The sequence below is a fragment of the Puntigrus tetrazona genome, chromosome 11 (genome assembly GCF_018831695.1).
Source record: "Puntigrus tetrazona isolate hp1 chromosome 11, ASM1883169v1, whole genome shotgun sequence".
Taxonomy (NCBI): Eukaryota; Metazoa; Chordata; class Actinopteri; order Cypriniformes; family Cyprinidae; genus Puntigrus; species Puntigrus tetrazona.
Window position 1 is genome coordinate 12796011 of NC_056709.1, and position 16337 is coordinate 12812347.

At 36.4% G+C, this 16337-nt stretch overlaps 2 protein-coding genes across 2 annotated transcripts in view; both read left to right on the plus strand.

Annotated features, from left to right (window-relative positions):
* The window catches only part of LOC122353861 (G protein-coupled receptor 137Ba-like), a 1117577-nt gene that overhangs the window by 1043466 nt on the left and 57774 nt on the right, over window positions 1–16337 (plus strand). The gene's annotated exons all lie outside the window — the stretch shown is intronic.
* slmapa (sarcolemma associated protein a) overlaps window positions 1–16337 on the plus strand; it is a 51990-nt gene that overhangs the window by 27804 nt on the left and 7849 nt on the right. Inside the window, 12 exon segments of the mRNA XM_043251780.1 lie at window positions 522–690; window positions 850–900; window positions 3168–3230; window positions 4743–4802; window positions 4893–4967; window positions 6839–6919; window positions 7507–7566; window positions 14060–14179; window positions 14348–14422; window positions 15209–15298; window positions 15301–15343; window positions 15345–15508. Of these exon segments, the coding sequence (XP_043107715.1) occupies window positions 522–690; window positions 850–900; window positions 3168–3230; window positions 4743–4802; window positions 4893–4967; window positions 6839–6919; window positions 7507–7566; window positions 14060–14179; window positions 14348–14422; window positions 15209–15298; window positions 15301–15343; window positions 15345–15508 (1051 nt within the window).

The following is a 16337-nucleotide window of genomic DNA, read 5'->3' on the forward strand; positions in this document are numbered from 1 at the left end:
GTTGCGTTGCGTCTCTTGCACATTAGAGGATACTGCGCAGTGAATGGGTGCCGTCACAATAAGCATCTAAAAACATCACGACAATCCACATGCTATCCACGACACTCTAGTCCGTCGATGTGGCAAAAAACAAATCCATCAAGACATTTTTAAACGGTTGCATCTGGCCAAAATACGAGTACGTAACACTGCTTCCAGTGAAAAAGTGGTTTTGTCTGGATCGGGAAAGAAATCTGCACAGATCGTGCACTTGTTAAATCCAAAACGGCTTTAAAAAATACGTTTGGATTTTGATGTGAGCGACAACAGGACTTTTACAGGACGTGCGCTTCATGGATTAGCCGATGGACTTTTATCAGATGTTTGCGGCACCCATTCGCTGCAGTGCATCCATTGCTGAGCAAGTGATGGAACGCTACATTTCTCTAAATCTGAAACGAACTCGCCTACATTATGGTCGGCCCTGAGTTTGAGTAAACCTTTAGAAGACGTTCATCTTATTCCTTTGCGCTCTTGTTCAGTTGGCAGAGGGCAAACATGAGGAGCTCACTCAGAAAGGCCTGAGTGAGAAGAAAGAGCTACAGCTGAAGATCGAAGAGATGGAGGAGAAAGAGCAGGCGCTTCAAGCTCGAATCGAAGCTCTGCAGGCGGACAACGACTTCACGAATGAGAGACTAACGGCCCTGCAAGGTAAAACGAACAAACGAGCTTTACTCCTCTCGGTTAAGAACGCTGCACTCCCTGAACGCTGAACCAGACTAAATAGACGAAAGAGGCTGAGCTGGAGTCATTTTAGAGCTCTTGTTTTTATTTTTGGTCATCCCAAATCTTTTCGTTGTCGTTTTCCAGTCCGGTTAGAACAGCTGCAGGAGAAAAGCATAAAGGAAAACAACAGTTTAGGTGAGTTGGAGACGCATGCGTCTGCTGGTGTGCCGCTAACCTTGCATCACCTCCTTGACTAATTCAGCATGGGAGCTCGCCTTTGGTTGCCTGTTCTTCATTTTTCGTTCTGTCTCTCTTTCTTTCTTCCTGTCTGTCCGGCTTCGCTTCCGTTCTGTCTCAAAGGCCTTGAACTTTGCGTTGAGCATGTGTGTTCAAGTCTACGCCTCAATACGCAGTCCCTCATTCGGGTGTTTCTCGCCAAATAAAATGCGTACAGAAGCGAGGTAGTGCATCTTAACTGGTTGGCCTGTTTAGTTACTTATACCAGTCTTCTTGCTTGATAATAAGCCTCCGTATCCGTTTTAATGTTCCCATAGGGCTGTCAAAATGACATTTTTGTGCTTATAATCAGTATTTGAATTATGTATTATATATAATATATTAAATATGTATATATACCATAATTTCTGTTGGGGGGAAGGGGATGCTTTTGGCTTCTTTTTGCGGTATCTAGCAAAATATTATGCACATTTCTTTAAAGCATAATAAAATAAAACGTGTCTCTTTGGGAAAAAAAGTCTGTAGCGTTTCAAATAATGTTCGTAAACCATATATAATTAAAGTTGCTTAAACTATTTGAAAAAAAATGATACAAAGGCAGTAAATCAATCACAAAGACTTAAAGACTTTAAATGCAGTGGTATGGGAAAAAAACAGCCATAAAGTCTTAAGACATGTTTTTTTTTTTTTTTCAATGGTGATTTTTCTTTTACATTTAGTGAACATTGAAATTAAAGAGTACTTTGACAGCTCCAATGTGCCACATTGCTAATTATTGATGATATTAATATCAAGTAGTAAGTGTAATTAGGGTTGGCACTAAACACGGCAGAAAGATTGAGCATCCCTGGTAAGGCACTAGGTTTTGAAACGTTGCCCAGGAATCGCTTGGTTATTTATATTCCTGAACTGATTTCTATTCTCTGGCAATGATATGAGGCAAATTGAACTGCCGATGTGGTGCGCCACAGACCACAAACCTCTTGGCAGAGATGTTTCGCTTGCTGAACCGTCCTTTTATCATTAATTTCCGTGAAATGCACCGAACTAAGGAATGATTAGGATGGCATAACGCGGGGGTTTCGCTTCAATAAGACCTTTGTCGAGAGCTGAAAGTGACCGAAAACATCAAAGATGCTGTCATTTGCCATCAAAATACGGGGTTGTTAAACCACGAGAGATGTGCACGTGATTACAGGAAGCTGACCCGAAGCTTTTAAAGTAGCGCAGACAGATGGGAAAATATAGAAAGTTATAGGGCTGCGTGATTTGGGGGGTAATGTAATTGCAGTTTGTCTGATTTTTTTTAAAAATTATTCATTTCAGCTAGTCTGTTGTTTTATGCGCTTGTTTGTAGGGCTTCACAGTTTTCAAAAGAAAAACTTAGCAATATGACTCTAAAATGACCTAATTAAAAATCTATATAAAACAAGATAATGATCATAATCAAGTCGACGTTGTTACTACGGCTACTAAATAAAATACAATTAGAAATATTACTATTAATAATGCTATTCATTGTAAATTTGAAGAAAGTCATGTATTAAAACAGAATAAACTAAATAAATGCTGTAATTTTATTTTACAGACTTTAAATTTACCATTTTACAAATTTTGCATCCCTACAAACAAGCGCACCAAACTGAAACTCAATTTAAATATTTTTTTCTGTTTTTTTTAATTGTTTGTAGAAATTAAATAGTAATTTTATGCCTGTGTATTTTTAATTTTTTTTTTTATTTCACACACACACAATAAAAGAATGGTAATTAGCTGTTCTTATTCTTATTATAATAGTTTCCAGTGCGTCTTTTAAATAAACTAAATTAGAAGTATTACTATTGTAATATAATAAGAAAAGGAATATAACCATAATTGTACAGTATAAGTATAAAATTGAGAGTGCTTTAATTTTGAGGGTTTTTTTATTTTATTTTTAAGACTCTCAGCCACATTCAGTCTTTCTGAAACTTAAAAGAAGAGGACTCATCGCGACCCTTGATTTATCAGTACCGGTGAATAGGTGTCAGTCAGTCTCTTCAGGGCGGCGATTGGCCGCCGTCTCCCGTCTGTGTCCTTGTCCCGCCCTCTGCATCTCTGTTTGGTTGCGTCTCATGTCGTATCCTGTAGATCTGGCTTCTGTTTTAATTTCATCTTATGCCCCTCGATGTGGGATTTCTTCCATTTGCTGCTCATTTAATGGAGGGTTTTTCTTTCTTTGGTAGACCACTTTCTTTTAAAGAGTGGAGGAGACTGCACTTTAATCCAACAGTACATTGAGTGTCAATGTGAGTACACAGCATTCTTTCCAACATCTTCCTCAGCCGTACTAATGAACCATCTTGTGAGCGCCGAAGCAGGTTTCACTCTTTAAAGAGAGGAAGGTGTTTGCAGGGACGTGACCTTTAGCACCGCTCTGCATCGTATTTGCTTTATATGCTTGTTTCTTACTAATACCGAGGTCGCTTTTACACAAAAGTTGTATTTTTGAAAAACATTAGTACGTTTAAGGTGTCTTGTATTGTCTCTTAATCAGCAGAAAAATACAGTAAAGACATTATTTTCATATTACAAATATTCTCAGCCAGTTTTCACGTGTGTTATTAATTACTCAGATTCTGTTTCATTTCTAATGTTGGTTTTAAACTAAAATGACGATGTTTTGACTACTTCTTCATTAAAGCTTTTAAAATTTGACCGCTTTTTTTATTTTGACAAATGGATGATTTTACATTAATGAAAAAATATATTGCTATTTGAATGTGTTTTCCCTTATGCGGTTCATTAAATATTATCTTAATCAAACTTTTAGAGTGGAAGTGCATTGAAAAAGCAATTTTAAACCAAGAAACATTAGTTATTAAATGATTTATTCATTAGGATAAGCAGACTTATCAATCGGAGCGGTCTTATTAAAAAGGCGCATTCACAACAGACTTGCATGATAAAATAATAAATTGTGTTCCAAAATATCATCTAGCGTAGTGAACCTAGCAAAACAGACTGTGGGTGACGTGTTGGAAATGAAAAACGAACGCAACTTTTCCCCCCTCTTTTCAATAGGAAGAAATATCTTTATCAAAAGGCTAAAATGTGTTTTGGTGATGTTGTGTTACAGTCATTTTTCAAGCGCCTCATTCCAGACTCATCTTTCTTTCTGACTTTTATTCATCTTGTAATGATAAACAAAATAAAAATAAATAAATTGGCGCCTTCGTTTGGACTTTTTTTTTTTTTTTTTTTAGTTAATGTTGGATCTTCATTAAGCAAACTCAGTTACATCGCTGCTTTATTCGTATAAAGTTGTAATACACCACTCTATGTGAATGAATGTAAGCAGCGGAACGGACAGGATCTGAATGATCTGAAATCTGCGTGCGGAGATCAGATCGTAAGCTTTCCCTCAGATCCATATAGTCTCTCAATACATAAATGAATATCCTTCTCCGGACTCTTATTATTAAGGAAAACACTCTTGCATGCCGTCTGTTCTCACTTCCTTTCCAGCCGACTTGGATTTTCTCTCTTCCCGGGGATTTTTTTCTCTCACCAGCATGCGTCCTGAAGTCCTCGAGCTTCCTCTGATGCTTTTCATGTGCCGTTTTTGCTTTGTTCTGTATGTACGGGGGCAAGGAAAAAAAATACACGTGCAGTTTTGCTGAGACTGTATCCGGTCGGGCTGCATCGGTGTCATTTAACGACTGAGATTTGATATTCAATGCTAAATATTTAATGGATGCGCCAGACAGATATACTGAAATGCTTTTTTGCTTTTTTTTTTTTTTTTTTTTTTTAACCAGCGGTGAGGCAGCTGAAGGAAGCGGTGGACTCATCCATTAACAAGCTGTCCAACTTTGACGGTAAGAACGCAGATTGTGTTTTCATGGACACTAAGACGAGATGAGCTATTCATGGCCTCGAAAAATGACTCGTTTTGTTTTTTGTCGCAGAAGTCATTGATGCACATCTTCAGAATAACCAGACGACCGTGGACAACAGCTTGCCCAGTCCAGACAGGCTTAAAGGTATCGCCTTACTGTCACTTAATCAAATCTCTTTCTTTCTAGATTAGGCTCCGTTATGGGGAGCGTCACGCCGGCGTGATGCAATCTGGTGGCAACGAAGACGCACGCTTTGACCCCGACCTCTATTTAAAACCAAATTAAACACCTGCGCTCTCTGGGTGGCAGGAATGAGCATTATGGTTATTTTTATCATCCTCAAAGAGCACGACCGAGTCAGGGTCATTTCTGTAATGAGCTCTAATAAGATCATCATCATCAGGGACATTTTAGCTATCTGTTGTTGTTGTTGTTATTATTAATAAATCAATAACAATATGTTGGATAGATATACTACTTGTTGGGAACTTCATTTACATTTCAATGTTTAAATCGGTTTAGCCTAATAATAGATGATGACCAAATGATTTGTTCAAACCTTTTTGTTTGTTCTTTGAAGTATTTAAACCATTGATCTGGATAATGTCATAATAGGTAAATAAAAATACAAATAAGCTGTTTGTTATAAGAATTTTTCAACTTTGCATAATAATAATTTTAAAACAAACTATTAGCAATTTTATTGTTTAAATGTTTATATACATTCAGCCTAATAATAATTATATTAATCAATTAAAAATCACAATTTGTTGTAACTTTTACATTTTACATTTACGTTTTAAAATGTTTAAATATATTCTGTGGAGTAATAATAATAATTATTTACCTATTTTTAATTTACATTTTACAATGTTTTCATCATACTTCATAATAGTAGTAATAATAATATGTAAAACATTTTAAATAACTTTTTAACAGCTGTGTATAATAATAAAAATAACAAATTTAAAACAAACTCTTTGTAACTTTTCTTTATTTTCTTTTTAAAATGTTTTTAAGTCTTTCAGATTAATAATAATAATAATTTTTAAATGTTTAAATCCTATGATGAGGGCAGAAAAAAAAAAGTTTATTCACTTTGGACCAGGTCATAACCTTATGAAAGCTCCTCCGTGTGGAGAGAGATGCGGCTGATGAGAGAGAGAGAGATGGCCTTTAGACCGTGACCCCCATCCGTTTTGTGCTGTCCCTGCGCGTCTGACCTCTCAAAGCTGCTGGGACGTCTGACCCTGACCCTCAGTTCCTTCAGATCGCAGTCTGAGGTTACAGCCACACGGATCAGACCATAACTCACAGGTCAACCGTTACCTATGACGACATCATTTCGTTTTCATCCACTCACAGTCCCCGTTCGTTCTCTACGCTGCTCTTATTCGTGGCACACCGTGTAGATCTATCATGTGATGTAACAGCGGGATGGGTGCCTTATCAGGTCACGCATCGATTTAAAAGCACAATGTTTGGCCTGATGTCTGTGACTAATGGAAATATCAGCATTTTCTGATTGACGACTAGAAAAGATACTGAAAATTTGAGGTGCTGTTCATTCATATCAGATGATGCATATAGACGTTCCCGGCAGTTTTCTTTAGACCGGCGTCATCCCTGCCGTTCAAACCCCATTTATAACCCTTTTTAGTCCGCATGGATACTACAGCAGCGCAAAACTAAATCTGCGACTAGTTTAGCATGTGACTGCGTGTCCCATTGAAAGCCCGGGTCACTCAAATGACCATGTGTGGGCAATAACTACCACCAGCCAGAGAGGAGGAACTGCAGGGGCCTGTTCACTGCCTGCTGTTGAAGATCAAGAGTAATCCTGATTTATATATAAACAGGCATCGAACACACTCCCGTTGGGATATAGATCCCGAAGCAGAGAGCCTGCTGTAGGTTACGATGGCTGTATAATTAGGCTTGTTTTAATGTTGTTTTGAGTTATGATTGTGTCCCCCCCTCTCCTCTGAGTGGTCTCTTCCGCTCTGCCTCCACAGAAAACCAAATAGACGCTAAAGAGTGTGATATGTCAGATACTCTGAGCCCCAGCAAGGACAAAAGCAGTGACGACACGTCAGGTACGTGAAACATGGACTCATTTGTATCACTGTGTTTTGGTCATTACAGCTTTTATTCATGCATCCAACTTTTTCCACAAATATAATAAATGTTATATGAGAAGCTTAACTATATATTTATCCGGTGCATCAGTTTTAGCTTATGCAAACATTGTCTGATTTATTTTATTGCCTTTTATTTAAGTTTTTTTTGTTCAATCTGTGTGGCCTTTCTTCTTTCCTTTTTTTCTTAATTTATTTCACATTTTCTTTCCTTCAATTTTTTTATTCTTAAATTTTTTATTTTTATTTTTTTTTTTTTCACGGTGTGTATCTTTGTTTTTTTATCCTTTGTTTCCTTTTCTTGTTTTTATTCTTTCTTTCTTCGTGTCTTTGTTTTTGCTTGATTGTTTCTTTTATTCCTCATTTTTAATTTTCCTTTACTTCCGTCTTTTGTTCCCATTTTTTCCTCCTAATATTGAAAGTTTTCTTTCTTTTTTTTGTTCTTGCCTTAGAATTTAGAATATTTTTGTTCTTCATTTTTATTATTTTTTTGTTGTTGTTATTTCCCTTTAATAATCTTTCTTTCTTTCATCCTCTCATTTCAGACGGACAGATGGATGAACAAGAACTGAATGAGCCCCAGAACAGGGTTTCTCTTCTGAAAGGTAATCCCTCCATTCTTTTGTGTGGAAGTTTTCTTTTCAGCTTCCCTGTGTGAAGCGCCAGCGCTGATGTGGGTGTGTTTGTGTGATTTGGCTGGCCTGAACTGTTAGTCACCCTCTTTATCTGCACTCGTTAGAGCTCAGGGGACCGGCATGCGGCTTAACAGGGTGCGTTATTCCCCAATCTTGACTATATATGGTCTGCAACTGCTGGAAGTGACGGCGGTGGGACCCAAAGGTGTCCTCCTGGCAGGTGTCTCGGCGTCCTCCTGGTTTATCTCCCTCCCTCAGATCTTTCCTCGCCCCCACTTTATGTTCCACCGGAGGACAGTCTGGAATGTAAACCAATTACAGCTCAATTAGACACCGAGTGCTTTCACAATGTCACGTACAGCTGCCGCTCGCATGTCTGTCTGTCAGAAGGCAGCTTGCGTTCATCTGATACGATGTATCGCTTTTTAGGTTCTTCGGAATTCTTTAGTGTTCCGTCTGAGTGACTTTAAACGGACATTCCACCCAAAACCGAAAAATCTATTTGCTTTAAAGTTGATCTGAAATCTATCTTTTATGGGACACAAAACTAATATTCAATGGGGTCAACATTCCATCTGTTATGAAGAGGAAAGTCATATTTGAGACCATGTGAGAATGGGTCAATTCTGTCTGTTTGATTGGATTGGATTTTTAATGTTGCTAAGTAGGGCTGGCGAATTATCCCTTCAAACTTGTAATTGCGTTTATTAATTATCATCATCAAAATTTACACTGAATGATGTTTATGCCACAGTTTGAAGCAACCGCATGCCGTGTTTTTACATGAGTATAATACAAACTGAAAAACCTTTATTGCTTTTCTATAGCATTAAGCCTCAAATGTCAATTATACATTAGATTGGTTTATTCTTTAAAAAAATAAACTATGAATGGTATTATAATATTGTACTAAAATTATAACAACACTATTAAGATAACCTGTAAAAAGAAAAAAAAAGCATGCTGAGTAACATAAGTGGACCTACTATGAATTGCAACTTTGAACGATTACATAAATGTGGCGTCTGTAATTGTAATTGCCTTTAATCGTGCAGCCCTGCTGCTAAGAATACTGCACGAAGCACCCAAAAAAAGAGACAGTCGTAGATAGGCACAGAGTGGTGGGTGAAAATGAAGTTATTTCATAGAAAAGCTTTTAAAAAACAGATTCAGGCAGTACTTGCATGAATTAAAGGCGATGAAACGGACGCTACAGCGGCGTTGGCTGAAATGGCTCCGATCTCTTCTGGTAGTTTGTTTTCTAGTTGTCATAGCGGCTCCGCTGGATCTCACGCGGTTCATCTCAGATGTCATCAGCTCAGGCCAAAAATATCAAGATCCTTCAATTACTCCGTCACGCCAGACAGCAGGACATTTGTCTCCCATGCATCCATTTTCATTCATCTCATGTGTAGGGTTGTTTTATAGTAGACAGGATGTGGGGTTAAAGTTCTATAAAGCCGTGCGTGACTTTCACAATAAATCAATAATCCAGAAACACAGCCTTTTTATTTAAACTGTATCATAAAATCAGTTCATTCAGAAACCAGTATGTTGTCACCGGCATGAGCTCAACATATATGTAATTATTAGTGTTTTTGCTGTAAGACACCTTGAGTAAAGCTAAATGGACTTGAGGTGTAAAAATTATAATCGGCACCTTTTCAAGCTGCTCCTAAGCACCTGATAAGAGCGTTTTAGTTTGGCCATGTGTGACTCTAGTGTTATTTGACCTGTCTGGATTTCCTGCTGAACCCTCTCTCTGAATCCGTCCTAAAGAAGAGACCTTGTCAGAGTTCTCATTCAACAAAAATGTTGTTCAGACTCGGTCTAAGTGGGCTCTCGTGTTTGCACTGAGCTCACGTCCTTTAACGGGACGTCAGATAAGGAGCGCTGGCTCGGATCAGGGAGGAAGTGCCAGTTTCAGCACCTCATTGTTCGAGGGCACACTCGATGAAGTGTAGGACGTGCCAGGCAGACTCAGAGGCGGCCAAGACCAGAGGGATGTGTGCTGCTGGAGCTTTTTTCTACCTTCTTTACTGAAGAAGGCTCTTTCTAGCGTGCATGCGTTTCAAGCTGAAGATAATGAGGAGAAATCTAGAAAGAGATACCAGTAACTACTGTTTCGGAGGGGGTTGGCTTCTCGATGAATAGTTATATATAAATGTATAAAAGTCATCTTTTTGGAAGATTATGGAAAACATTGTAGAGGCGTAAGGTGCTTTCATTTGGGCACCATGCCAAAACAATGCAACCAAGAAATGTTAACCATTGATTTGGTGATTGGGATAAAAAAGCAGTTTTCAACCTTTTTGACCTTTGAGGGGAAAAAAAAGGATATTTATTGTACTACTACTGTATTTCAAAAGCTTCCTTTCCCCCATTTAATAACATTATGTCCCAGATAAATGAAAAAATTAGTTTAATTATATTGAGATTAATTAATTTTCTGTTTTCATAAAATTCACTAACTGAATGCTTTTCAAGGTTCCATAATAAATGGCTCATACAGTAGTTTAAAAATGATTTCTAACCCCCCCAAAAAAGTAATTTCTACTCAATTCTGTAACATATTAGTATTGACATAAGATGTTGTTTTATTAATTCTGAAATATACATTCATTTTTAGAATTTTAATAGTTTTCATGATTCTTCCAGATCTAAAATGAAAAAAAAAAAAAAAAAAAGTAAATTAATATGTTAAGTTAATATGTTAAGTTTTCCCAAAAATCCTGGTTCTTAAAAACGTTGAGGAAATGTGTTATCATTATATATATATATATATATATATATATATATATATATATATATATATATATATATATTTTTTTTTATATATATTTATATTTTATGTTTTTGTTTGTTTCATCTGTTTTTTTTTCTAGCTTTAGTTATTTTCGTACCATTAATGTTTTTATGTATTATGATATATTAAATAATTTTAATCAATTTTTGACCCCCTTAAAAATGTGTTTAAGCCTTGTACTAGGTCGCTGCCACCCAGTCGAGATCAACACCGGTCTCATACGTTTGTGAGGCAGATATATTAACTGTTCAGTCTATAATTGTCGTTCAGAATGACATTTCTGCTGTATTTGTTTTTGCGTAACGATTTGATTCGTCCAGAAAGCTTTAGTTAAATGGGCCCCTAGGAGGCGCTGTTGAATCGCTCTTTTACCCTTAGATTGCATCTACACCGAGGCGTCTGGCATGAGTTATTCAATTGCCTTAATGATGAGTTATCTGAACACACGTAACCTTATATGGCCGCGATACTCAATCTCAGCCGTAAAATCCTTTTGAGACACTCTTGATGAAATCACAGAATGAGATTACACACCACTTCATGCCCCCTCTCATTAAACAAATGGCAGAACTTCAGAAACGCCGCTAAGTGGACGAGTTCGTTACATCATTTCGCCCGAAAGCGGCTCCCTCGCCTGCAGTAAACACCCTTCGTCTGACATCATGACAGATTACCAGTCCTTAAATTAGCGCATGACTTCACCGACATCTGTAGAGCGTTCGGAGAGGGGGGACGTTCATCAGTTTACGGTCAGAGGAGGTTTCCCGAAAGCCTGTTGTTATAAGACCGCGTGAGAGACCCACTGGATGCTCCTCGGAGAGACCGCGTACGTGTGCTCGCTCGCAGGAGGCCGTCTAACGTCTCTTTTGCTTGGCCGGGTGCAGGTCGTCTCAACGGCCCATTTGTAGAGTCGTCTGAGCGTGCCCTGGGCTTCAAGTTGCGTCCCGTGGTCTAAAAATCGATGGGCTGGGGCTGCAACAACTAATTGATGAAATGGATTATTATATAAAATGGTTTATTATAATGATTAGTCAGCTCCGCCCACAGTTGCACGGCCAACTTCAGCAACGCTTTTCTATGGACAAAATAGAGTTGTGAAGGAAACAAAATGGGATGCCGTGGGAAAAGTATGTGATTAAACTGCTCAAACCATGACTTTTCTTTATTTTAAACCTTAAGCTTAATGCATTAGCACTGAAATATCTGTCGTTGAACATTAAATTAAGGCGTAAAGGGAAACACGTGGTGCACATATTTTATGAGGAACTGTAAAGGGATACAGAAGTGAATGTTTACTCTTAAAACAAATGAGTCTTACCTGTTGGTTAAGATCAGTTCATCCTTATTATATTTATTGTTATTATTTTCATTTTTAATTATAATGTTTAATAATTGCATATTTTTATTTAATGAAGAGAATTAAACTATATACACTATATAGTGTCTATCTAATTTAACTAATTTATGTAAGCTTTGTGCTGCTGCTCCTCTAACAGTATCAATGAAAAAATCATTTTTTAGCTTTCTGTGTGGTGTTATGAAAAATATTCAAGCACTTCATAGGTGTGTTTTTCCCCCCTGATACCCAGTTACGGTCAAAAAAGGAATAAAATAAATAGGATCACGCAAAATATATAATAGGCTATAATAGAGTTAAAAGACAGTTGTGAGACTCTTAATATATTTTATTTCTTTATCGTTATTATTTTGTTAGACACACACACAAACCACGTTAGTTCTAGCTCTGCCTGACGTTTCATCTATTTTATTTCAACCACACAAAAAGGCCCACTCACTGTAAAATTAGCTTTTTAAAGGTTTTTTCAGATATTGGAACATTTAAAGCCTTTTTTTAGGCTACGTATAATGTTAAGCAAACCATTTAATTCATAACAATCGCTATCGACCTAATTTGTTTTATTTTATAGTTTAATATATAAGTTTACAACGTTTTTTTCTCATTTTTCTGTTCTGAATATGGTTAAATTTGTGTTGTGGAGTCAGGAAAAGTAATAAAATTTTATATATTTATATATATATATATATTATTTATATATATATATATATATATATATATATATATATATAAATATATATAAATATATATATTTATTTATATATATATATATATATATATATATATATATATATATAAATAAATATATATAAATATATATATATAAAATATGTATATTATATTTAAAAAAAAATTATATATATATATATATATATATATATATATATATATATATATATAATTGTATTTTTTTTTATAATATAATATACATATTTTAGGGGCATGATATTCAAATAACGATTTTGTTTTCGTCAAAGTGCACTCATTCGTGATTGGCGGCATACGAATGCGTCACAGATTCGCGCTGGTTTCTATATTAGATAGATGAATGAGGCCCGCTGTGTTTTTCGGATATTCTGGCCCGTGCATGTTGTGCATTTGCACTCGAGTCGTTCACTGACAGACCGAGCAAACAATCTTCACATAATGAACTGATTCTGAGCAAGCATCTTGATTTTGCTTGGCGGTAATCGTGTTTCAGTGCTCGATGTTTCTGCCCGTGGGGTCGAACAGAACGTGTCGTTTGTGGCGCCAAAGGTTCTGACCCATCATAATGGATTGGTCTCACGCTCACAGATATGATATTTTATATGTCTGTTTATTAGGAACTGCTGCATTTTTACATTTATATTCCCGTGCAAAAGACTCCTGGCTTTCAGGGAGCCAGAAATGCAATATTTGTATGAAACAATTAAATAACGACCTAAAAGTCGCTAGATGTGGGTCCAAACTGCACATTTAGAAATTTATCACAACAGTAATTTTGATAATTAAATTTTAATGTGCAAAAACTGTTCAGTTCAATTTCATCATTGTCTCATTGATTTAACACTCAGTATTTTTAAATTTAAATGAAGTGTAAAGAATTAAAATCACTCACCATTTTGATTTTAAAAAAATGTTTTGACGTGTATTTAAATTCTCAAATTTTGTGCTAAATTGTTTGTAAAGCTTTCACAAGAATTCAGAAAATTCACAAAATTAATTAAAATCACAGCCCAATGCAAATTGTAAATTATAAATATTATATTTTTTACCTTTAGCTAAACCTAAATGTATCTGTAACTAATGGGAAATTGTAAAAAAAAAAATTGCTATTGTAAAAAAAAAAAAAAAGTTGTAGTAAAATGTAGTCATATTATTTGCATTAGTATATTTAAAATATTTTTAAATATACATATAGTGAAATATAAAAAAATTTAACAGCTGTGTGCTTATTATATAATATTTTTCAGATATATTTGAATGTTGATTTTATTTTTATTTTTTTTCTAACCCTAAATAAAGTTTCCTAATGTTTTTTCCAAATTATACCCCAATGCAAATTTTGCCAAAACTAAAACCTGTACTAATGGCTTCCTGAAGACAAAGGTGTGAAAAATGCTTTTAGTCTCTGAGGGATAGATTCATTAAGAAACGTTCACGGATTTCGTAACAATCTGCAGGATTTGAGGCATCTTTCATGTTGGGGCAGGATGAGTTATTAACGCAGTACTAAGGGTGTGGGCTTTCACTCGTCAGTTTCTCTCTCTGTGTTTTTTTTTTTTTTCATGCAGCGTCGTCTTTGTGTGTGTCTGTAGAAATGGACAGGAACCTGGAAGCTGGAGACACTGAGCAGGTCATTCCCCACCTCCACCGAGAGCTGCAGGAGGCCCAGGAGCTCGCCAACACCGGCAAACAGAAATGCCTCGAGCTGCAAGGTACGGCCGCATGCAACGCGCTCCTTCGATAGCGATTCGCCGTTAATACTCGAGGGTCGCGACTTCTCTGGGTGTACTGTGAATTGCAGAAGGCCTCTTTACATTTACATTTATGCATTTAGCAGACACTTTTATCCAAAGCGACTTGCATTGCCTTTTTCTCATCAGCCCTGCTGGAGGAGGAGAGGAGAACCAACAGACAGCAGACTGAAGAATCTGCTAAACAGATCCGCTTCTTACAGAGTGAGTCATTCAACACTTACATGAGCTGTGTGTTCATCTTCAAAAAGACTTCTAAATATAACCATCAGTATGGGTTGGTCACTTTTTAGGTGTAAAACCAACGTTTTATCAATAGAAAGCTGTTAAAGTCCACGTAAGGCATTTTTATATAGATATTTTAATGTACTCCAGTTCATTATGAATTGTTACTGTTTTTACACCAAAACCAAGATAAAAGTTTGCTAAAAGCCCAAGATATTTTATTTAAAATAATCAAATAATTATTTAATAAGCACTGCTCAAAACTTGTATATAATCACACACTATATATATATATATATATATATATATATATATATATATATATATATATATATATATGCACTTAATGCAGTTTTGAATCATTTATATTTGTGCTCTAATTCTAGTTTGTATGTTTTTTATGAAAAAATGAAATTTCATTTAATCGTAAAATATATTTTTATGTTTTAGTACGCAGTTTAACTATAGAAGAGTATGTTTTAAATAGAAAAATAGAAACTCTTTGGTCATTTTTGCGCGTGACGCTAACGGTCTAATCGGATTCAGTGATCTATGCTAAGCTACAGCTAAAAGTGCTAGCGCCAGTCCCAGAGATTGGCTGAATGGTGTAAAAAAAAAAAAAAAGGATGTTCCACTTAATATGGCCTTGCATAAACACAAATAAATCTGTGCACGATTTTCAGCTTCCCCAAAACCAACAGACGGCGTGTTTTTGAAACGCCCATTAATCATGTCAAAATCACCGAAACTCTTCTTCGTCTTCAGCTCAACTGGCGAAGCTCCAGTCTGATATGGAGGCTTTGCGCGTGCAGAGAGAAAACACCATCACCACCACCCGTGAGGAGCTCTACAACGCCCAGAGGAGATCCTGGTGCTCCGGCACGCCATGGAGGCCGCCACCGCGAGCGCGAGAGATCGCCGCCCTGCAGGGAGACCTGAGCGTCGTCACCGCCGAACTGGACAAGTGGAGACAGACGGCAGCCAAGTATGAAGTGGAGATCAGCAACCTGCAGGCCAGCTTCCAGCTCCAGAGCCAGCACCAGGAAAGAGCTAGTCGGCTCCAAGGTACTCCATCGCTTTTTGGACGCTGGGAGAATCGCTGTTAAACCGGCTTAGCATGTCGTCATCGGCGCTGTGTCCCTGATGTGCCGTTTGGCTAGCAACGTTCCCTGGATGTCGTAAATCAAGCTGACTTCAGAGGAACGCTGGCTGAGATCATCACTGATCTGGTGGTTTTTTGATCTCTCTTTTCTAGCGCCTTTGATTCCTGTTTGGAAACATTAGTTTCCTGTCATTTGCTTTGTTTGACTCCAGTTTTTCTGAATCGCTGGCCATGAGGAGAGAGTTGAGTTTGATTTAAATGAGCAGAAAACATGCAGTGCTAAAAATATCGAAGCCAGCATGATTTTATGCAGCAAAGACTCATTAAATGTGACGGTAATTACATTTATAAGGTTACAAAAGATTCCTGCTCCATAAATGTTGTTGTCCTTTTGATTTAAGAATCCAGAAAAAATAAAATATATATATATATTTCCAAAAAAAACCCCAAAAAGCCTTTAAGCAACAAATCAGCAAATTAGAATAATTTCTGAAAGATCATGTGACAATGATGCTGAAAATTCAGCTTTGGTCACAAGAATAAATTATATTTTACAGCATATTCGAGTAGAAAAGAGCCATTTTAAATTGTCATATTTTTCGCAATTTTCGTGTTTTTAATGGAATAAATTCAGTATTGTTTAGCTTTAAAAAATATGTAAAATGTCACAGACCTCAAACTTCTAAATTAGTCTAAATTAAAAAATATCTCCACATATATTATATTGATATTTTATTGACTATACTAACATAATATTGTGATTTTTTTTTTTTTTTTTTTTTTTTTTTTTTC